Source organism: Bufo gargarizans, chromosome 10 (assembly GCF_014858855.1).
Source record: "Bufo gargarizans isolate SCDJY-AF-19 chromosome 10, ASM1485885v1, whole genome shotgun sequence".
Classification (NCBI taxonomy): Eukaryota; Metazoa; Chordata; class Amphibia; order Anura; family Bufonidae; genus Bufo; species Bufo gargarizans.
This window is the reverse complement of record NC_058089.1, coordinates 13,508,466-13,532,045: the sequence shown is the minus strand read 5'-3', so window position 1 is coordinate 13,532,045 and position 23,580 is coordinate 13,508,466. Positions and strand designations below refer to the sequence as shown.

The following is a 23,580-nucleotide window of genomic DNA, read 5'->3' as shown; positions in this document are numbered from 1 at the left end:
ACCACAGTGATCAGAGGCATAACGTCGGGCTCCTGGGCCCCAATGCAAAGTCTCTAACAGGGCCCCCAAATACCATGAGCTATTCATAATATGCTTTCTGCTTCTGCGGCTTTAGGCCCCTCAGAGCAGGGCTTTGGTGCAGATGCCACCATGGCTTCCCATGGGGCGGTGAGGGAGAGCTGTCGCTGGTCACCCGGTCACCCTCCGCCTCACTTTCCTCCATTGCGTTCAGACTTGAGTATGTGATTTCCATGATCACAGCAGCGGCCGCGAGCATTTCTAACAATGCAATCTCCAGAATACTAAAATCCTGTACAATAATACTCATGTATCTCCTATAGAAGGATCTGCGGGTTCTGCAGGTGCAAGCAACTCTCACCAGGTTGTCAACTTGTCACCCAGCTTTCCCAGAGTCCTGAATGACAGTCCTGCATGGACCGGCCACGATACAGACTCCACTGCCCGACAGTAATGGAACTAGACAGAGTTGCAATTTATTAAAGTTTTGGGAAAGCTGGGGGGGGTCCATGGCAAAGTGAGGGTCCTCATATTAAAAGATTGACTTTATGACGGGTAAGGGTCTTCATGATACATGGGAGAAAGGTGAGGGTCTTGATGATATATGAGAGGGGCAGGTGAGGGTCTTCATGATACATGGGGGAAAGGTGAGGGTCTTCATGATACATGGGGGAGAGGTGAGGGTCTTCATGATACATGGGGGAGAGGTGAGGGTCTTCATGATACATGGGGGAGAGGTGAGGGTCGTCATGATATATGAGGGGGCAGGTGAGGGTCTTCATGATACATGGGGGGCTTCTGGTTCAGTACATGTTCAATGACTCTTGCTGTTCACCCAGGAAGGAAGCATTAGACATCACCTGCAGGACTCCGTGACATCACGAGACCCCCATTCATGTCTCTGGGCACAGACCCCCAAGTCTTATGGGGAAACAAGGGTCTTGTCTTCCACAGCACCTGCTGCACAAACGCCTTAAAGAGAAAAATCCAAGGAGAAAGTCGGAAACACAAAGCTCCACATTCATTGCTAAAGGTCTGGGAGAGGAAGCGGGAAGTGAAGCAGCAGCCACCAAATAGTCGCCGACTAATGAATGAGATCATTGATGCTGAGGAACAAACCTCAGCCCAGAATAAAGAGACATAGAGCGGTCACACTGCGGAGGTCTGTACTGTAAGAGCGGTCACACCGCGGAGGTCTGTACTGTAAGAGCGGTCACACTGCGGAGGTCTGTACTGTAAGAGCGGTCACACTGCGGAGGTCTGTACTGTAAGAGCGGTCACACTGCGGAGGTCTGTACTGTAAGAGCGGTCACACTGCGGAGGTCTGTACCGTAAGAGCGGTCACACTGCGGAGGTCTGTACCGTAAGAGCGGTCACACTGCGGAGGTCTGTACTGTAAGAGCGCTCACACCTGCGGAGGTCTGTACTGTAAGAGCGGTCACACTGCGGAGGTCTGTACTGTAAGAGCGCTCACACCGCGGAGGTCTGTACTGTAAGAGCGGTCACACCGCGGAGGTCTGTACTGTAAGAGCGGTCACACTGCGGAGGTCTGTACTGTAAGAGCGTCACACCGCGGAGGTCTGTACTGTAAAGCGCTCACACCGCGGAGGTCTGTACTGTAAGAGCGGTCACACCGCGGAGGTCTGTACTGTAAGAGCGGTCACACTGCTGGAGGTCTGTACTGTAAGAGCGGTCACACTGCGGAGGTCTGTACCTGTAAGAGCGGTCACACTGCGGAGGTCTGTACTGTAAGAGCGGTCACACTGCGGAGGTCTGTACTGTAAGAGCGGTCACACTGCGGAGGTCTGTACTGTAAGAGCGGTCACACTGCGGAGGTCTGTACTGTAAGAGCGGTCACACTGCGGAGGTCTGTACTGTAAGAGCGGTCACACTGCGGAGGTCTGTACTGTAAGAGCGTCACACTGCGGAGGTCTGTACCTGTAAGAGCGGTCACACTGCGGAGGTCTGTACTGTAAGAGCGCTCACACTGCGGAGGTCTGTACTGTAAGAGCGGTCACACTGCGGAGGTCTGTACTGTAAGAGCGGTCACACGCGGAGGTCTGTACTGTAAGAGCGGTCACACTGCGGAGGTCTGTACTGTAAGAGCGGTCACACCTGCGGAGGTCTGTACTGTAAGAGCGGTCACACCGCGGAGGTCTGTACTGTAAGAGCGCTCACACTGCGGAGGTCTGTACTGTAAGAGCGCTCACACTCGGGAGGTCTGTACTGTAAGAGCGGTCACACTGCGGAGGTCTGTACTGTAAGAGCGGTCACACTGCGGAGGTCTGTACTGTAAGAGCGGTCACACTGCGGAGGTCTGTACTGTAAGAGCGGTCACACTGCGGAGGTCTGTACTGTAAGAGCGGTCACACTGCGGAGGTCTGTACTGTAAGAGCGGTCACACTGCGGAGGTCTGTACGTAAGAGCGGTCACATGCGGCGGTCTGTACTGTAAGAGCGGTCACTGCGGAGGTCTGTACTGTAAGAGCGGTCACACTGCGGAGGTCTGTACTGTAAGAGCGCTCACACTGCGGAGGTCTGTACTGTAAGAGCGGTCACACGCGGAGGTCTGTACTGTAAGAGCGGGCACACTGCGGAGGTCTGTACTGTAAGAGCGCTCACACTGCGGAGGTCTGTACTGTAAGAGCGCTCACACTGCGGAGGTCTGTACTGTAAGAGCGGTCACACTGCGGAGGTCTGTACTGTAAGAGCGGCTCACACTGCGGAGGTCTGTACTGTAAGAGCGGTCACACTGCGGAGGTCTGTACTGTAAGAGCGGTCACACTGCGGAGGTCTGTACCTGTAAGAGCGGGCACACTGCGGAGGTCTGTACTGTAAGAGCGGTCACACCGCGGAGGTCTGTACTGTAAGAGCGGTCACACTGCCGAGGTCTGTAGCTGTAAGAGCGCTCACACTGCCGAGGTCTGTACTGTAAGAGCGGTCACACTGCGGAGGTCTGTACTGTAAGAGCGGTCACACTGCGGAGGTCTGTACTGTAAGAGCGGTCACACTGCGGAGGTCTGTTACTGTAAGAGCGGTCACACTGCGGAGGTCTGTACTGTAAGAGCGGTCACACTGCGGAGGTCTGTACTGTAAGAGCGGGTCACACCGCGGAGGTCTGTACTGTAAGAGCGGTCACACTGCGGAGGTCTGTACTGTAAGAGCGGTCACACTGCGGAGGTCTGTACTGTAAGAGCGGTCACACTGCGGAGGTCTGTACTGTAAGAGCGGTCACACTGCGGAGGTCTGTGCTGTAAGAGCGGTCACACTGCGGAGGTGTCTACTGTAAGAGCGGTCACACTGCGTAGGTCTGCACTGTAAGAGCGGTCACACTGCGTAGGTCTGTACTGTAAGAGCGGTCACCCTGCGCAGGTCTGTACTGTAAAGAGCGCTCACACTGCGGAGGTCTGTACTGTAAGAGCGCTCACACTGTGGAGGTCTGTACTGTAAGAGCGGTCACACTGCGGAGGTCTGTACTGTAAGAGCGCTCACCTGCGGAGGTCTGTACTGTAAGAGCGCTCACACTGCGGAGGTCTGTACTGTAAGAGCGGTCACACTGCGGAGGTCTGTACTGTAAGAGCGGTCACACTGCGGAGGTCTGTACTGTAAGAGCGGTCACACTGCGGAGGTCTGTACTGTAAGAGCGGTCACACTGCGGAGGTCTGTACCGTAAGAGCGGTCACACTGCGGAGGTCTGTACCGTAAGAGCGGTCACACTGCGGAGGTCTGTACTGTAAGAGCGCTCACACCGCGGAGGTCTGTACTGTAAGAGCGGTCACACTGCGGAGGTCTGTACTGTAAAAGCGCTCACACCGCGGAGGTCTGTACTGTAAGAGCGGTCACACCGCGGAGGTCTGTACTGTAAGAGCGGTCACACTGCGGAGGTCTGTACTGTAAGAGCGCTCACACCGCGGAGGTCTGTACTGTAAAGCGCTCACACCGCGGAGGTCTGTACTGTAAGAGCGGTCACACCGCGGAGGTCTGTACTGTAAGAGCGGTCACACTGTGGAGGTCTGTACTGTAAGAGCGGTCACACTGCGGAGGTCTGTACCGTAAGAGCGGTCACACTGCGGAGGTCTGTACTGTAAGAGCGGTCACACTGCGGAGGTCTGTACTGTAAGAGCGGTCACACTGCGGAGGTCTGTACTGTAAGAGCGGTCACACCGCGGAGGTCTGTACCGTAAGAGCGGTCACACTGCGGAGGTCTGTACCGTAAGAGCGGTCACACTGCGGAGGTCTGTACTGTAAGAGCGCTCACACCGCGGAGGTCTGTACTGTAAGAGCTGTCACACTGCGGAGGTCTGTACTGTAAGAGCGCTCACACCGCGGAGGTCTGTACTGTAAGAGCGGTCACACTGCGGAGGTCTGTACTGTAAAAGCGCTCACACGCGGAGGTCTGTACTGTAAGAGCGGTCACACCGCGGAGGTCTGTACTGTAAGAGCGGTCACACTGCGGAGGTCTGTACTGTAAGAGCGCTCACACCGCGGAGGTCTGTACTGTAAAAGCGCTCACACCGCGGAGGTCTGTACTGTAAGAGCGGTCACACCGCGGAGGTCTGTACTGTAAGAGCGGTCACACTGTGGAGGTCTGTACTGTAAGAGCGGTCACACTGCGGAGGTCTGTACTGTAAGAGCGGTCACACTGCGGAGGTCTGTACTGTAAGAGCGCTCACACTGCGGAGGTCTGTACTGTAAGAGCGCTCACACTGCGGAGGTCTGTACTGTAAGAGCGCTCACACTGCGGAGGTCTGTACTGTCAGAGCGGGCACACTGCGGAGGTCTGTACTGTAAGAGCGCTCACACTGCGGAGGTCTGTACTGTAAGAGCGGTCACACTGCGGAGGTCTGTACTGTAAGAGCGGTCACACCGCGGAGGTCTGTACCGTAAGAGCGGGCACACTGCGGAGGTCTGTACTGTAAGAGCGGTCACACCGCGGAGGTCTGTGCTGTAAGAGCGGTCACACTGCCGAGGTCTGCGCTGTAAGAGCGGTCACACTGCCGAGGTCTGTACTGTAAGAGCGGTCACACTGCGGAGGTCTGTACTGTAAGAGCGGTCACACTGCGGAGGTCTGTACTGTAAGAGCGGTCACACTGCGGAGGTCTGTACTGTAAGAGCGGTCACACTGCGGAGGTCTGTACTGTAAGAGCGGTCACACCGCGGAGGTCTGTACTGTAAGAGCGGTCACACTGCGGAGGTCTGTACTGTAAGAGCGGTCACACTGCGGAGGTCTGTACTGTAAGAGCGGTCACACTGCGGAGGTCTGTACTGTAAGAGCGGTCACACTGCGGAGGTCTGTGCTGTAAGAGCGGTCACACTGCGGAGGTGTCTACTGTAAGAGCGGTCACACTGCGTAGGTCTGCACTGTAAGAGCGGTCACACTGCGTAGGTCTGTACTGTAAGAGCGGTCACACTGCGGAGGTCTGTACTGTAAGAGCGCTCACACTGCGGATGTCTGTACTGTAAGAGCGGTCACACTGTGGAGGTCTGTACTGTAAGAGCCTTCACACTGCGGAGGTCTGTACTGTAAGAGCGCTCACTGCGGAGGTCTGTACTGTAAGAGCGCTCACACTGCGGAGGTCTGTACTGTAAGAGCGGTCACACTGCGGAGGTCTGTACTGTAAGAGCGGTCACACTGCGGAGGTCTGTACTGTAAGAGCGGTCACACTGCGGAGGTCTGTACTGTAAGAGCGGTCACACTGCGGAGGTCTGTACTTGCCACCCCTTGTGTGTTTACTATTTGTAGGCGCCGACCCATTTGTGATGCTATTTTAGAAGGGGAGGATATAAGACACAGATGGAGCACAGTGCAGGTAATGAGCGCTGCAGGAGCCGCTCACGACTTTCCTATATGGAGAAACTTCTATTGTGCAAAACAGAATAAAAGACGCCTGATGCCCACACAACACGTCAGCAGCGCCTGCAACCAGATGTGTCTATAGCAGGATCGTACCTGTCCTGACCCCCGGAATGTGACCCGAGCAAGATTCTGGAAGACAGGGAATGCTGGGAAACTTCACCAGCAGAATAGTGAGTGCAGCTCTGGAGTATAATACAGGATGTAACTCAGGATCAGTACAGGATAAGTAATGTATGTACACAGTGACTCCACCAGCAGAATAGTGAGTGCAGCTCTGGAGTATAATACAGGATGTAACTCAGGATCAGTACAGGATAAGTAATGTAAGTACACAGTGACTGCACCAGCAGAATAGTGAGTGCAGCTCTGGAGTATAATACAGGATGTAACTCAGGATCAGTACAGGATAAGTAATGTAAGTACACAGTGACTGCACCAGCAGAATAGTGAGTGCAGCTCTGGGGTATAATATAGGATGTAACTCAGGATCAGTACAGGATAAGTAATGTATGTACACAGTGACTGCACCAGCAGAATAGTGAGTGCAGCTCTGGAGTATAATACAGGATGTAACTCGGGATCAGTACAGGATAAGTAATGTATGTACACAGTGACTCCTCCAGCAGAATAGTGAGTGCAGCTCTGGAGTATAATACAGGATGTAACTCAGGATCAGTACAGGATAAGTAATGTAAGTACACAGTGACTGCACCAGCAGAATAGTGAGTGCAGCTCTGGAGTATAATACAAGATGTAACCCAGGATCAGTACAGGATTAGTAATGTATGTACACAGTGACTGCACCAGCAGAATAGTGAGTGCAGCTCTGGAGTATAATACAGGATATAACTCAGGATCAGTACAGGATAAGTAATGTATGTACACAGTGACTGCACCAGCAGAATAGTGAGTGCAGCTCTGGGGTATAATACAGGATGTAACTCAGGATCAGTACAGGATAAGTAATGTATGTACACAGTGACTGCACCAGCAGAATAGTGAGTGCAGCTCTGGAGTATAATACAGGATGTAACTCAGGATCAGTACAGGATAAGTAATGTATGTACACAGTGACTGCACCAGCAGAATAGTGAGTGCAGCTCTTGAGTATAATACAGGATGTAACTCAGGATCAGTACAGGATAAGTAATGTATGTACACAGTGACTGCACCAGCAGAATAGTGAGTGCAGCTCTGGAGTATAATACAGGATGTAACCCAGGATCAGTACAGGATTAGTAATGTATGTACACAGTAAATCCCAGACTCCAGAATAGCAAATCGGTCAAATGGAAAATTGGAAATAGTACTGTGCAGGGTCCATATACAGAATAAGAGCAGATACTGAGGATTACACCCAGTATACAGGGCAGGAGAAGTGGTACTGTGCAGTGTGTATATATACAGGACAGGAGAGGTGGTACTGTGCAGTGTATATATACAGGACAGGAGAAGTGGTACTGTGCAGTGTATATACACATAATAATAGTATATGATGAAAGGTATTTTGTGCATATAGTATATTACATGATGGGAGTTATATTCTGCATACAGAAGTAGTTCTGTCCATAAAAAAAGTTACAAAAAAATCCAGCCTCCAATAAAACGTGTTGCATTCTTTATTCTTGAAAAGTTAAAATATGTTCCTTACTCGTGACATAAGCTATGTGACACTAAATAACGTATGTAGCCAATCACACCCATCAATTGACGGCACCTGCACGGAGGAGTGGCTATGAGACACAGACCATGGCAAAAAGACCAAAAAAAGAAAGGAAACCAAAAAACAAGTAACATCACATTAAATGTATGGCAGAATAAGTGCCGCTGCCCGGCCGGAATACCGAAAAAGACTCCGGGCTGAGCAGCTTCCTCCTCTGATCGGGGCCGTGAATTACAAGGAGGAAATATCGCCTCCATGTATATGAGCAACATGTGAAGTCGGCGCCGGGACATTCCTCGTTTGGCTATAACGAATATCGGATCCGTGTTTCCTGATACTTCAGTTGATGGGCGGCGTTGGCTATATAAGATTTTCAGTATTACAAGGCTTATGTCATGAGTAAGGATCGTATTCTGGTGTCCGAAACGCGCAGACTACAACGCTGTCCTGTCCGTGTGATCTCACACGTGGGTTTTATGACTTTTCAAGGATGAAGAATACAATACAGCGCCTTATATTGGAGGCTGGACTTTTTATAAAACTTTTTTTGGACTCTAATCTTGCCTGATCCGGGGTTATGGTCCGTGCCTCCATTTAGCGGGACACAGGTGATCACGCAGGAAGATAGTATGATGGGAGTTATATCCTGCATATAGTATAGTACATGATGGGAGTTATATCCTGCATATAGTATAGTACATGATGAGAGTTATACCCTGCATATAGTATAGTACATGATGAGAGTTATACCCAGCATATAGTATAGTACATGATGAGAGTTATATCCTGCATATAGTATAGTACATGATGGGAGTTATACCCTGCATATAGTATAGTACATGATGAGAGTTATATCCTGCATATAGTATAGTACATGATGAGAGTTATACCCTGCATATAGTATAGTACATGATGAGAGTTATACCCTGCATATAGTATAGTACATGATGAGAGTTATATCCTGCATATAGTATAGTACATGATGGGAGTTATACCCTGCATATAGTATAGTACATGATGAGAGTTATATCCTGCATATAGTATAGTACATGATGAGAGTTATACCCTGCATATAGTATAGTACATGATGAGAGTTATATCCTGCATATAGTATAGTACATGATGAGAGTTATATCCTGCATATAGTATAGTACATGATGAGAGATATCCTGCATATAGTATAGTACACGATGAGAGTTATATCCTGCATATAGTATAGTACATGATGAGAGTTGTATCCTGCATATAGTATAATACATGATGGGAGTTATATCCTGCATATAGTATAGTACACGATGAGAGTTATATCCTGCATACAGAAGTAGTTCCGTGCATTGTCTTTTGCACAGTCTACAGTTTTGGAGCACAATTTGCCATTAATTATGGATCTTTCACCCCTTAAATCTCACCATTACATACTTTTGGTCAGCGGAAATGAACAGGTTAAATTTTGGCAGAATTATGACACTTTTCTACCAAATATCATTTTCAATCCAGTTATAGAATTTAATAAAGACTCGAGTCCTTTCCAGCAAAGTGATTCTCATCGGCAGGAACGCGTTAGCGTCGCTCGTCACAGCCGGGGGCAGAATGTCACTCCGTAAATAATTAATGGAGACCTGCGCCCTTTAATTACCACAGTTACTGATTGCGCAGAAAATGTGTCAATTTTAACCCACTCTATTGCTCCTTGCACCGCCAGAAAACAGCACATGAAAGAGTTAATGGGAATAATTCCTGCAGCTGACATTAGCGAGGTATCGGAGGCCTCGGCACCTACAGAATATATATAGAGACATGTGCATCACCTTGGAAACCTTCCCAAGAAGCGAATGTATATGAAGCTGCACCGACGAGCACGGAGTGACACCTCCCCAACGTCAGCTCTGAAGGTATGACCCCACTGTCCATTGATGAGTCCAGATCTGAGCCCCATGTGAGGTGCACGGGAGCCCTCATCTCCATCCAGAGTCACTGAACGGCCATGACACCAGAGAGGCTAACCCTTCACACAACCATGAGGGCTGGGACCCCCATTCATGTCCTGAGAAGGTGGCTCCTGGTGGTCCACAGCTTCACGTCTCTACAGCCTTGACGGCACTCACGTGGCCTTCTCTCTTAGATCTCAAAGGTCCTTGCACCTGGATCCTCAAGGGGGCCCGGCACCCACTTTAGAACATTATCAACCATTTAAGGTAAATTTTCACAAATTTTTTAATTGAAAGTTGAAGAATGTGGAAATGAGAAAGCTTGGGGGGGGGGATAGACCTATACACAACATGAACCTGCAGGCTCCATACTGGGGCAAGCACAAACGCTTTAGGTTCAAGGGCAACATTGTCAAATTGTAAAAGTCCCAAGGACTGCAAAAACTATTCCCATTAGGGACTCCCTCATACAAGAAGAGTGGGGGTCTCCTGCTCCTCTCATTCTCTATATCTATCCATAATAGTACACAGGACTTGTAAACAGAAGTGACAGGAAGCCTAAAGACTGGAGGCCACATATAACAGTATCATCGGCCACTTGTGGACCTGGGTGTCCGCTTGGGTGTGGGAGGGAAAGGGGGAACAGGGAATCAGGCCTGAGAACTAGGGAAGGAAGATGGACACCTCCTAGTAAAGCCCTAACCAGAATCCTGATTGACTACCAGTATGAACAGACCCCAGAGGTAGGTGAGTTCAGACGCAGGAAAACCTAGAGTCCTATCAAGCCCTATAGGACCCTGGTACTAATGGCAGGGACGAGACTACCTGTTCCTCCAAAAGGAAGGACGAACAGGAGTCTCCTTCAGGCCTAATACAAACAATAGGGAAATGCAACACACAGAACCCAAACAAAATACAAAAGGGAAAGGAAAGACTTAACTTCAAAGGGGCTATGGAAGCGCCAGGAACTCAGCCGAGATCCAACCACAAACAATCCACAGGCACAGAAGCTTTAAACCGCACAGCATTGTGGGAGAAGGAACAATAAATAAGGAAGGTAAAACGACCACATAAGCAACACCTGGAGGCAAGGGGTGAGGCCATTACCAGAAACAATACAGACGCCAAACCACGTGCTGCCAGTCTCACTGATCTCCTGCCACCTGTCGTGGGAACGTCCGTGACACCAGGTTGCAGACTCTACACCCTGCTATAGAGGATGTCACTGGGAGCCGATGCACTTTGTTCCAGTGTCTACACAACTTATCTTCTGGGACAGTCATAGGATTCGGAAGTTACTAACTTTCATTACACCCATGGGTTAATATAACCCCAACCTGGTCACCAACCCCAATGTTAACCCTACTAAACACTGACTACAACAATAAACATATACTTAAAATGAACAATAAACCCTAACACTAACCTTAATACTAACCGTAACCCTACTAACTAGAACCCTAACACTAACCTGAATACTAACCGTAACCCTACTAACTAGAACCCTAACATTACCCCAATGCTAACCCTATTAACCAGAAACCTAACCCTAACGCCTACCAGAAACGTAACATTAACCCAAACCCTAACACTAACCAGAAATCTAACATCAACCACAATCCTATAACTAACCCAAGCCTTACCACTAGCCGTCATGCTAACCTGACTAGCCACAACTGTAAAACTAACTGAACTCCTAAAGGGGTTGTCCCATCACACAAATTGGTGGCATATCTCTAGGACCACCTCTGAGACCGGCACCTATAACTAGAACGGGAACCCAAAGTGAACGAGGAGGCACCAGGCAAGTGCACTCCATTCACCTCTATGGGAGTTCCGGAAATAGCCAAACCGGCGGTTAGCTGTAGTCAGCACAGAAAGAAGCCTAAACTCAAACTATAAGATCACATATCGGAAGTAATCACAAAGCATAAACAATAATCATAATAAAATAACATAATAATAACAATAATGACATCATAATGATACAAATAATAATAATATAATATAACTGCCGAGAAGAAGAAACCTGATTACTCTACAGAGATACATTGTAGCCACCGTCCAGCATTGCCGCCATGTGCTGCCGGTCAGTCCGGCCATGTACATCTGGTGATGGAGATGATTGACAGCCGAGTGCTGGGAGGTGAGGAGGAGGAGGACAGGTACCTGTAAGGAATCCAGTCAGACTGGTACTTAGAAGTCATTGCTCCTCACAGTCAAGGGCCTGAACCTCCAGCATAAGACAAGGCGACCTGTGCAGACCCCATGCAGACCTCTGCCATGTAGCCGGCAGCATCCTCTAGAGCAGGGGAGGAAGGTGAGCAGCAGTGCAGGAGGAGCAGAGCACAGTGCAGCGCACAGCAAGGTCTATCCCAACAGCACCCTCATCCTGTCTCCAGCAATAAAACCAGGAGAGATCCCTCAGCAGAGACTAATGCATTGTGCACCGCTGCGGAAATGTTGGCACTAAAGTCGCCTCTTGTCGCCGCTGCGGCCCCCTCGAAGCGGCTCCGCTTTGTCCTGCTGCAACATGATGCTCAGTCCCCTCCACCTGCACAGCAGCAGCAGCAGCAGCATTCAGTGTCCTCATTTACTGAGCAGCTCCACAGAGCAGCAGCTCCGCAGACACAACCCCCAGTGATGTCATCTGCCAGTCACCAGCCCGCTGCAAAACCTGAGATGGAGCAGAGCTGAGCGAGCAGAGGGGGGCCCAGCACAACCAGTGGACCCCAGTGCACGATGCTGGGGCTGCCGGCTGCCACAAAATACAGCAAAAGTATTCACCCGCACCTTCCCTGCATGTGCCCGTGGGTAACACAGAACCCAGTGACCTCTCCACTTCATCATGAGGACGGCGACAATCTCCTGCTCCATCAGAGGAAGCGTGGGGGGTCATTTACTGACTGATATACGCAAGTTTTCTGACATATATATCTGTCTGGTTATTTACCCCTATGCCTTTTCCAGAAACAGGTTGTGTGCGGTATTACAGCTCAGTTCAATGAGGCTCAGATGCAATACCAGACACAGCCTATGGACAGGGGTGGCGCTGGAGAAGGCAGCCATGTTTTTCTGATTCTGGACCATCCCTTATTTACCATTGCACAGATCCAGCACTGTTCAATGTGAGATATATGGAGGGGGGTGAACACTTTTGCATCAACACAGACTCCGGCTCTGCGGCAGTGTGCAGGTGCCAGGCTGCAGCGCGGAGTCGGGGTGAGACGTGGTGCATCGTGCGGGTAACAAGCCCTCCTCTCCATGAATGAAGAGACAGCTCGGGCTCCGGTTGTCATGGAGACTCGTGTTCTGATCCTCATCATCACCGGACGCCGCTCTGCCACCCCCCAGCTGAAGATTCCCCCCCAAAGGAGCAACCCACCCCCAATAGAAGCCCCCGCTCCCAGGGAGCCAATATAAAGTATTACACTACAAGATAGATAGATATGAGATAGATAATAGATAGATATAAAAGATATAAATAGATACATAATAGATATAAAAGATATAAATAGAGACATAATAGATAGACTGATTGCCCTGGAACCCAAGCAGTGACAGCTGAGCCCCCCCGTGGTGGTCGCCCCAGTCCCCGCTGTGTATGAGATGGGGGCAGCGGTCACACAGGTCCGCCCCTCACATACTATTCACACTAGAATGCATTTAATAATTGCATAAGTTTTAGCGCCTTTGTCTGTACTTTCTTTTGTATTGTCGAGGTCCTTGCGCTCTTCTCTCCGAAGCACTGGGTAATGAATCCTCTAATTAGCCGCCTGGTGTGGACGTGGAGAAGAGGAGGAGATGTCCGGTGCCGCATTATACCGGTAGATACTCAGAGGGGAACTCCACCGCGGTGCTCTTAGGGCTCTTTCACACGAGGGGATGCCGTGCGGCTAATCCGCTGCGTGAAAGACAGCCGAGCCGCGCTGCGGACAGCGGAGACACGGAGCAGTAATAAGATTGATAATCAATCACAGTGAGATAAAGTCGTCACCGTGATTTTGTAGCAAAAAGGTCACAGAGAGGCGCGGAGCATTATCAATCGTGTTACTGCTCCGCGGCTCGGCTGTCCGGAGCGCGGCTCGGCTCTCATTCACTACTTCAGTGCACTGCACCAGAGAGAGCACTGTACAGTTATAATGCTTCAGTGCACTGCATCAGAGAGAGCACTGTACAGTTATAATGCTTCAGTGCACTGCACCAGAGAGAGCACTGTACAGTTATAATGCTTCAGTGCACTGCACCAGAGAGAGCACTGGACAGTTATAATGCTTCAGTGCACTGCACCAGAGAGAGCACTGTACAGTTATAATGCTTCAGTGCACTGCACCAGAGAGAGCACTGGACAGTTATAATGCTTCAGTGCACTGCACCAGAGAGAGCACTGTACAGTTATAATGCTTCAGTGCACTGCACCAGAGAGAGCACTGGACAGTTATAATGCTTCAGTGCACTGCACCAGAGAGAGCACTGTACAGTTATAATGCTTCAGTGCACTGCACCAGAGAGAGCACTGTACAGTTATAATGCTTCAGTGCACTGCACCAGAGAGAGCACTGGACAGTTATAATGCTTCAGTGCACTGCACCAGAGAGAGCACTGGACAGTTATAATGCTTCAGTGCACTGCTCCGGATAATTATAGTACTGCACTTGGTAGAGGACTATACAGTTATTGCACTTCACCAGACGGGGGCGCTCTCCTCTCCTTCTACCCCTCATATATGATATCACTAATGCTCCCTGCACACTGGATTACTGCAGCCAGTGGGGCCCTCTCCTGACATTCGCCGTCTGCTTCATCTGCGGGGAGATCCCAATGCGATTCTTCCTGTTTTTTTCCAGCGACAGATTGGAGCCGTCCGCCCAAATCTGAGGACACGCCCTTCTGCCATCGTCAGCCCATACCGCGCCAGCTGCCCCCTCTTCACCCTGCAGTCTACAACCTTTCAATGCAATTGCAACTTTTTTAGGCCTCTTGCACACAACCGTATTTATTTTGCGGTCCGCAAAAAATACGGATGACGTCTGTGTGCATTCCATATTTCGTGGGACGATACAGCTGGACCTTCATAGAACAGTCCTATCCTTGTCCGTAATGCGGACAATAAGTATGGAAATACGGACATACGGAATTGGAATGCACACGGAGTACCTTCCTTATTTACGCCATAAATGACATGGCTCCTCGGGGGGCAGACGCCGATCAAGATGAATCAGGACCAAAGTCCATTAGAAATCTCCAGAACTTCTCAGTAAAGAAGGACTGTAGGGTCTGTGAGGGTCCGACTGCTGAGACCCCACCAATCATGAGAACCCGCAGCCCTCGAGCCCCCTCGTTGATGCCCGACCTGCTGCTCTGTTCATTTGGGGGCCCGAGGAGTATGGAGCCCTGTCGTCATGGGCAGGGGGGTTCTCGCAGTACAACAGCAATTTACTACTGATATCAATCCTTCGTCTGACGGTCGCAAATTCATCAAAATGCAGACACCCCTCCCCGCCCGCGATCGCAGTGATATTTGTTCACGGAGAGCGCTCTGCGGAGCGTCTGGATTCATTTCCTGCGGTCGCTTTTATCAGCTCCCATCTTCTCATATGTATGTCTTCTCTGTAAAGCCGCTACCCGGGGTAGGGGCCAATATCTGTAATACAGAGGAATGACTGACCGGGGCGACATTACTGCCTCTAGCACCGTCATCATCATCACAATACATAGGGGAGAAATACACGCTGACTACATATGGCCCACGGGCTGGATGCAGATGACAGCCGCTCCTCCTACAGTAAGGTGATAAACCAGAAGTGCATGATAGAGGCACGTTCTATTGTCAGGTGATGGAGGTGATGTAGATGATAGAGGCACGTTCTATTGTCAGGTGATGGAGCCTACTTAGATGATAGAGGCACGTTCTATTGTCAGGTGATGGAGGTGATGTAGATGATAGAGGCACATTCTATTGTCAGGTGATGGAGCCGACTTAGATGATAGAGGCACGTTCTATTGTCAGGTGATGGAGCTGATGTAGATGATAGAGGCACGTTCTATTGTCAGGTTATGGAGCCGATGTAGATGAAAGAGGCACATTCTATTGTCAGGTGATGGAGTCGACTTAGATGATAGAGGCTCATTCTATTGTCAGGTGATGGAGCGGAAGTAGATGATAGAGGCACGTTCTATTGTCAGGTGATGGAGCTGATGTAGATGAAAGAGGCACGTTCTATTGTCAGGTGATGGAGCTGATGTAGATGATAGAGGCACGTTCTATTGTCAGGTGATGGAGCTGATATAGATGATAGAGGCACGTTCTATTGTCAGGCGATGGAGCTGATATAGATGATAGAGGAACGTTCTATTGTCAGGTGATGGAGCCGATGTAGATGATAGAGGCACGTTCTATTGTCAGGTGATGGAGCCAATGTAGATGATAGAGGCACGTTCTATTGTCAGGTGATGGAGCCAATGTAGATGATAGAGGCACATTCTATTGTCAGGTGATGGAGCTGATATAGATGATAGAGGCACGTTCTATTGTCAGGTGATGGAGCCGATGTAGATGATAGAGGCACGTTCTATTGTCAGGTGATGGAGCCAATGTAGATGATAGAGGCACATTCTATTGTCAGGTGATGGAGCCAATGTAGATGATAGAGGCACGTTCTATTGTCAGGTGATGGAGCCAATGTAGATGATAGAGGCACATTCTATTGTCAGGTGATGGAGCTGATATAGATGATAGAGGCACGTTCTATTGTCAGGTGATGGAGCAGATGTAGAAAATGGAGCTTCAGTAAATGTCAGTGCAATTGCAGCTGGGCGATATCTGTCTGAGAGCAGCATAAACTGGTGACTCCCCGCCTCCACAGCTCGGTCACTGACTGTTTATTGTGCAGTAGTTTTCATTAAGCACTGTAAGGGCTCATTCACACGACTGTATGCATATTGTGGTGACATCCGTGTGACTTCCGTGTTGCATGCGTTTTTTTTTGTGAATCCATTGTAACAATGCCTGTCCTTGTCTGCAAAACAGCCGAGAAAAAGACATGTTCTATTTTTTTTTGGGCAGAACGGACTTGCGGACATACGGACACGGAATGTACACTGAGTCATTTCCGTTTTTCTTTCAAGCCACATTGAAATTAATGGTTCCGTATATGAACCTGTAAAAGAAAAGGGAATGGAAAATTCAGGAGCTGCTGTCTTCTTAACCCCCCCCCCCCCCCCCCCATCCTCCCGGCCCCCTCTCCTCCACTGCCCATCGCAGCTTTCTCCCTGTGCACAGTATAGGAAAGAAGCTGTCACTTACCAGAGGGAGAACTGAGGGGGGGGGGGGGGGAGCTGCCACTCACCAGCCAGGGCTCCGGCACCGCTCAGCAGTGGAAATATAAGTGACCCCGTGCTGCCATCAGGGCGTCTGTCACTACGTTATTATACCCTCAGAAACAGAGGCATAAACCTCACACATTCCCTTTAATGAACTTGCTCTAATTTTTCTGAGCACAGAAAAAGAGAAAGACGCAGCAGGAACAATGGCGAATACGATAATTAACGGACAGCAGAGCATTCAGTGAAGGGAACATCGAGATCTGACGACTATTACATCGTGCCCACCGCTAACGAAAAGAAAGATACAAAGTAATAAACAGAACAACTCATTAACTATATCCATGCCAAAAAGTAGAATGACCCCCAACAGGCAAACCAAGAGAAGTGGTACTGTGCAAATATTGAGGATTACACCCAGTATACAGGGCAGGAGAAGTGGTACTGTGCAGTGTATATATACAGGACAGGAGACGTGGTACTGTGCAGTGTATATATATACAGAATAAGAGCAGATACTGAGGATTACACCCAGTATATAGGACAGGAGAAATGGTACTGTGCACAATAGCAGCTCAGTGAAGAAAGATGTATTACTCAGTTCAAAAGGATCTGTATAATCTGCATGTAGTGAGCTCCCTCTAGTGGTGACTGTATAATCTGTATGTAGTGAGCTCCCTCTAGTGGTGTCTGTATAATCTGTATGTAGTGAGCTCCCTCTAGTGGTGTCTGTATAATCTGTATGTAGTGAGCTCCCTCTAGTGGCGGCTGTATAATCTGTATGTAGTGAGCTCCCTCTAGTGGTGGCTGTATAATCTGTATGCAGTGAGCTCCCTCTAGTGGTGGCTGTATAATCTGTATGTAGTGAGCTCCCTCTAGTGGTGACTGTATAATCTGTATGTAGTGAGCTCCCCCTAGTGGTGGCTGTATAATCTGTATGTAGTGAGCTCCCTCTAGTGGTGGCTGTATAATCTGTATGTAGTGAGCTCCCTCTAGTGGTGGCTGTATAATCTGTATGTAGTGAGCTCCCTCTAGTGGTGGCTGTATAATCTGTATGTAGTGAGCCCCCCTACCTTTGCAGGGGAGGAGGTACATCACAAGAAGCTATGCAGGGGAGGAGGTAGATCACAAGTAGCTCTGCAGGGGAGGAGGTAGATCACAAGTAGCTCTGCAGGGGAGGAGGTAGATCACAAGTAGCTCTGCAGGGGAGGAGGTAGATCACAAGTAGCTATGCAGGGGAGGAGGTAGATCACAAGTAGCTATGCAGGGGAGGAGGTATATCACAAGTAGCTCTGCAGGGGAGGAGGTAGATCACAAGTAGCTATGCAGGGGAGGAGGTAGATCACAAGTAGCTATGCAGGGGAGGAGGTAGATCACAAGTAGCTATGCAGGGGAGGAGGTAGATCCCAAGTAGCTATGCAGGGGAGGAGGTAGATCCCAAGTAGCTCTGCAGGGGAGGAGGTAGATCACAAGTAGCTATGCAGGGAAGGAGGTAGATCACAAGTAGCTCTGCAGGGGAGGAGGTAGATCACAAGTAGCTATGCAGGGGAGGAGGTAGATCACAAGTAGCTCTGCAGGGAAGGAGGTAGATCACAGGTAGCTCTGCAGGGGAGGAGGTAGATCACAAGTAGCTCTGCAGGGAAGGAGGTAGATCACAAGTAGCTCTGCAGGGAAGAAGGTAGATCACAAGTAGCTCTGCAGGGAAGGAGGTAGATCACAAGTAGCTCTGCAGGGGAGGAGGTTGATCACAAGTAGCTCTGCAGGGGAGGAGGTAGATCACAAGTAGCTATGCAGGGGAGGAGGTAGATCACAAGTAGCTCTGCAGGGGAGGAGGTAGATCACAAGTAGCTATGCAGGGGAGGAGGTAGATCACAAGTAGCTCTGCAGGGGAGGAGGTAGATCACAAGTAGCTCTGCAGGGGAGGAGGTAGATCACAAGTAGCTCTGCAGGGGAGGAGGTAGATCACAAGTAGCTGTGCAGGGGAGGAGGTAGATCACAAGTAGCTCTGCAGGGGAGAAGGTAGATCACAAGTAGCTCTGCAGGGAAGGAGGTAGATCACAGGTAGCTCTGCAGGGAAGGAGGTAGATCACAAGTAGCTCTGCAGGGAAGAAGGTAGATCACAAGTAGCTCTGCAGGGAAGGAGGGGAGGTAGATCACAAGTAGCTCTGCAGGGGAGGAGGTAGATCACAAGTAGCTCTGCAGGGGAGGAGGTATATCACAAGTAGCTCTGCAGGGGAGGAGGTAGATCACAAGTAGCTCTGCAGGGGAGGAGGTAGATCACAAGTAGCTCTGCAGGGGAGGAGGTATATATACAGAATAAGAGCAGATACTGAGGATTACACCCAGTATATAGGACAGGAGAAATGGTACTGTGCACAATAGCAGCTCAGTGAAGAAAGATGTATTACTCAGTTCAAAAGGATCTGTATAATCTGCATGTAGTGAGCTCCCTCTAGTGGTGACTGTATAATCTGTATGTAGTGAGCTCCCTCTAGTGGTGTCTGTATAATCTGTATGTAGTGAGCTCCCTCTAGTGGTGTCTGTATAATCTGTATGTAGTGAGCTCCCTCTAGTGGCGGCTGTATAATCTGTATGTAGTGAGCTCCCTCTAGTGGTGGCTGTATAATCTGTATGCAGTGAGCTCCCTCTAGTGGTGGCTGTATAATCTGTATGTAGTGAGCTCCCTCTAGTGGTGACTGTATAATCTGTATGTAGTGAGCTCCCCCTAGTGGTGGCTGTATAATCTGTATGTAGTGAGCTCCCTCTAGTGGTGGCTGTATAATCTGTATGTAGTGAGCTCCCTCTAGTGGTGGCTGTATAATCTGTATGTAGTGAGCTCCCTCTAGTGGTGGCTGTATAATCTGTATGTAGTGAGCCCCCCTACCTTTGCAGGGGAGGAGGTACATCACAAGAAGCTATGCAGGGGAGGAGGTAGATCACAAGTAGCTCTGCAGGGGAGGAGGTAGATCACAAGTAGCTCTGCAGGGGAGGAGGTAGATCACAAGTAGCTCTGCAGGGGAGGAGGTAGATCACAAGTAGCTATGCAGGGGAGGAGGTAGATCACAAGTAGCTATGCAGGGGAGGAGGTATATCACAAGTAGCTCTGCAGGGGAGGAGGTAGATCACAAGTAGCTATGCAGGGGAGGAGGTAGATCACAAGTAGCTATGCAGGGGAGGAGGTAGATCACAAGTAGCTATGCAGGGGAGGAGGTAGATCCCAAGTAGCTATGCAGGGGAGGAGGTAGATCCCAAGTAGCTCTGCAGGGGAGGAGGTAGATCACAAGTAGCTATGCAGGGAAGGAGGTAGATCACAAGTAGCTCTGCAGGGGAGGAGGTAGATCACAAGTAGCTATGCAGGGGAGGAGGTAGATCACAAGTAGCTCTGCAGGGAAGGAGGTAGATCACAGGTAGCTCTGCAGGGGAGGAGGTAGATCACAAGTAGCTCTGCAGGGAAGGAGGTAGATCACAAGTAGCTCTGCAGGGAAGAAGGTAGATCACAAGTAGCTCTGCAGGGAAGGAGGTAGATCACAAGTAGCTCTGCAGGGGAGGAGGTTGATCACAAGTAGCTCTGCAGGGGAGGAGGTAGATCACAAGTAGCTATGCAGGGGAGGAGGTAGATCACAAGTAGCTCTGCAGGGGAGGAGGTAGATCACAAGTAGCTATGCAGGGGAGGAGGTAGATCACAAGTAGCTCTGCAGGGGAGGAGGTAGATCACAAGTAGCTCTGCAGGGGAGGAGGTAGATCACAAGTAGCTCTGCAGGGGAGGAGGTAGATCACAAGTAGCTGTGCAGGGGAGGAGGTAGATCACAAGTAGCTCTGCAGGGGAGAAGGTAGATCACAAGTAGCTCTGCAGGGAAGGAGGTAGATCACAGGTAGCTCTGCAGGGAAGGAGGTAGATCACAAGTAGCTCTGCAGGGAAGAAGGTAGATCACAAGTAGCTCTGCAGGGAAGGAGGGGAGGTAGATCACAAGTAGCTCTGCAGGGGAGGAGGTAGATCACAAGTAGCTCTGCAGGGGAGGAGGTAGATCACAAGTAGCTCTGCAGGGGAGGAGGTAGATCACAAGTAGCTCTGCAGGGGAGGAGGTAGATCACAAGTAGCTCTGCAGGGGAGGAGGTAGATCACAAGTAGCTCTGCAGGGGTAGGAGGTAGATCACAAGTAGCTCTGCAGGGGAGGAGGTAGATCACAAGTAGCTCTGCAGGGGAGGAGGTAGATCACAAGTAGCTCTGCAGGGGAGGAGGTAGATCACAAGTAGCTCTGCAGGGGAGGAGGTAGATCACAAGTAGCTCTGCAGGGGAGGAGGTAGATCACAAGTAGATCTGCAGGGAGGAGGTAGATCACAAGTAGCTCTGCAGGGGAGGAGGTAGATCACAAGTAGCTCTGCAGGGGAGGAGGTAGATCACAAGTAGCTCTGCAGGGGAGGAGGTAGATCACAAGTAGCTCTGCAGGGGAGGAGGTAGATCACAAGTAGCTCTGCAGGGGAGGAGGTAGATCACAAGTAGCTCTGCGGGGAGGAGGTAGATCATAAGTAGCTATGCAGGGGAGGAGGTAGATCACAAGTAGCTTTGCGCTCTACCTACTCCCCTGCAGTTGTAGACTCCAGTATATTGGGCGCACTACCAGTTTAAACTACATCATTAGTAAGGGCCTCGTCTCTCATCCTTCGCTCTGGTGCATGACAAGGACCCACGTGGCCTCAGATTAGTGGTGATTGATTACATAACTGTATCATGTACCTCGCTGTTTACTCAACAGAGAATCGTTTTGGATTTTTGAGTTCAATGCTTTATTTCTAGATGGTTTTAATGAGATGATTGAGACCCTTAAATGTTGTGAATGGAAGGTGATGGATATCACATCTATCGTTTTCCGATTCTCCGCACTTGTTATTTTGTATTTACTTTGATGTTGTAATCTTATGTTGCCTTTTTTCTTGTAGATACTATGTTATTCCCATCCATGGGTATCTAATGGATACATTCCTCCTGTGCACTGGGGCATCTACTTTTCGGTTTCTTCCTGCACCGTTCTTTGGGCCCCTGATCCAGTTTCTGTCCGGCCGCTCCTTTAGTAATGTCCCTGTTGACTACTTATTTATCTGCCAGTAATATCACTACCGATCACCGATTCAATAACCATTTTCACGGGCTATTCTCCGGTTTACTGGTTTCCATAGTAACAATGCACTCTGTGGTGCTCATTATGTCAATTCCCTCTTGAGCATATCCTGCTGGCTCGTGTTTTACGTATAATTATGTATTCTCCCGATTCCGTTTTTTTTATTAGTGTTTTTTATTTACATATGATATATATATATATATATAACTTTTTATAATTTTTTAAAATATCTTACGGCCTTTGGTTTGTCTCCTGGAAATTTTCATTTCCGGTTGTACTGGTATTTATTCTCCCTCTGCATGCGATACACGCAGCCTGATGAAGGTGGCGGCCACTGAAACGTGTAGCTATTTTTAAATGTTTTTATTAATAATCACTAACCTTTGAAGTAATGATAAGTGAACCACTTCGGCCCAAATTTTGCTATTTTTTGGACCACAGACAAAATTTTCAGATTTGTTTCGGATGAATCCACTAAAATGTCACATAGAAAAAAAGCAGTAGAGGGGAAGAAGAAGGGTGCACACATGACCCTGAGAGAAGTGGACAGACAGCCTGGATGAGCCAATCAGCGCTGCAGCAGTGAACAGGAAGAGAGAAGGGAGACGGCAAGTGTGTAATACCCCAGAGTGGTATTACCATTCCTACACCCTGCTACTGTATTTAATGGGCTAAACATAATGTCATCTGTGTATTTATTCCAGGTCCCTTTACAATGTACATTCCTATTATTGCTATATGTTATTCGTTGTATTTCATGTAATGTGCCTGGTTGTACAGCAGATGGCGGTGTGTGTATATAGCAGAGAGATCATTAGAGAGAATGAAACTTACCATTCTATTCTCCTCCTTTTTGGCAGAAGTGGGCTAGTCCTGCTTCCTACCAAGGGAGGGGCTGCAAGAAGTGTTTAGTCAGTCTTAGTCATTCTAGTGTTGGATGCAGATGTGTGAAGATGTAGCAGCGAGGTGTGACGGACTGAACCGTCACTGGGGCTGCTGGAGAGGCCTGAGGGCTAGCCTCTTTCCTATGGACCCAGAACTATGGAGATACCCATCCCCCACGGCTCATTATTAGAGTGATTACTTTATCCAATTGTGTTGGTTCATTTTATCACAGGTGGGTGTTGTCTGCCTGTAACTGCATGTGATTAGTTTATGTAACAAACTGTCTCAGTCTTCCACAAGGTCCTCATGGGAGTGTCCTGTAGCCCCATTAAAGTGTCCTGTTCTACCCTTCATGAAGTCTGGGCTCCTGTTTGGGGGATTGGAGAAGCTACACTCTGGGGGTTGCTATAATCATTATACTCTCCAGAGTATAATCCCTAGCTCTTGTAAGAGCTGTTCCCGCATCGCTGTCTGAAAGAAGAGAGGTTCACCCACTGGAACCTGGAAGCCTTGTCGTAGGTCCCGTGTGGGTAGAAGACGGCGAGATCCCAACCAAGCTGCGGCGGTTCGTGGGGTCGGCAGTGCTTACGGGTGTAAAGTGGAGTGCTTGGAATCCTCGGGAAGCACTAGGAGCATCCATCAATGGAGGCACCCAGTCGGGTTGCTAGGAGATCCATTACACAAGGGAAGGCCCCCCTCCTGCAGCAGGAGTCCCTCCAGAGGGAAGCAGCTCATAGAGCATAGTGTCACGATACTAGTGAAATACTGCTGGAATTTAATGGCAGGGACA

General features: G+C 49.2%; 1 protein-coding gene across 3 annotated transcripts in view; it reads right to left on the bottom strand.

Moving 5' to 3' along the window:
- The window catches only part of TUB (TUB bipartite transcription factor), a 68,430-nt gene that overhangs the window by 31,868 nt on the left and 12,982 nt on the right, over positions 1-23,580 (bottom strand). For 2 of the 3 annotated variants that reach the window (XM_044270877.1, XM_044270879.1), the window contains exon 1: positions 11,635-12,043. The exons of the other annotated variant lie outside the window; for it this stretch is intronic. In XM_044270877.1, coding sequence (XP_044126812.1) covers positions 11,635-11,672 — 38 coding nt within the window. In that variant the 5' untranslated portion in view covers positions 11,673-12,043. Of the gene's footprint in view, positions 1-11,634; positions 12,044-23,580 lie in introns of those variants that run through there. 3 annotated transcript variants of the gene reach the window in all.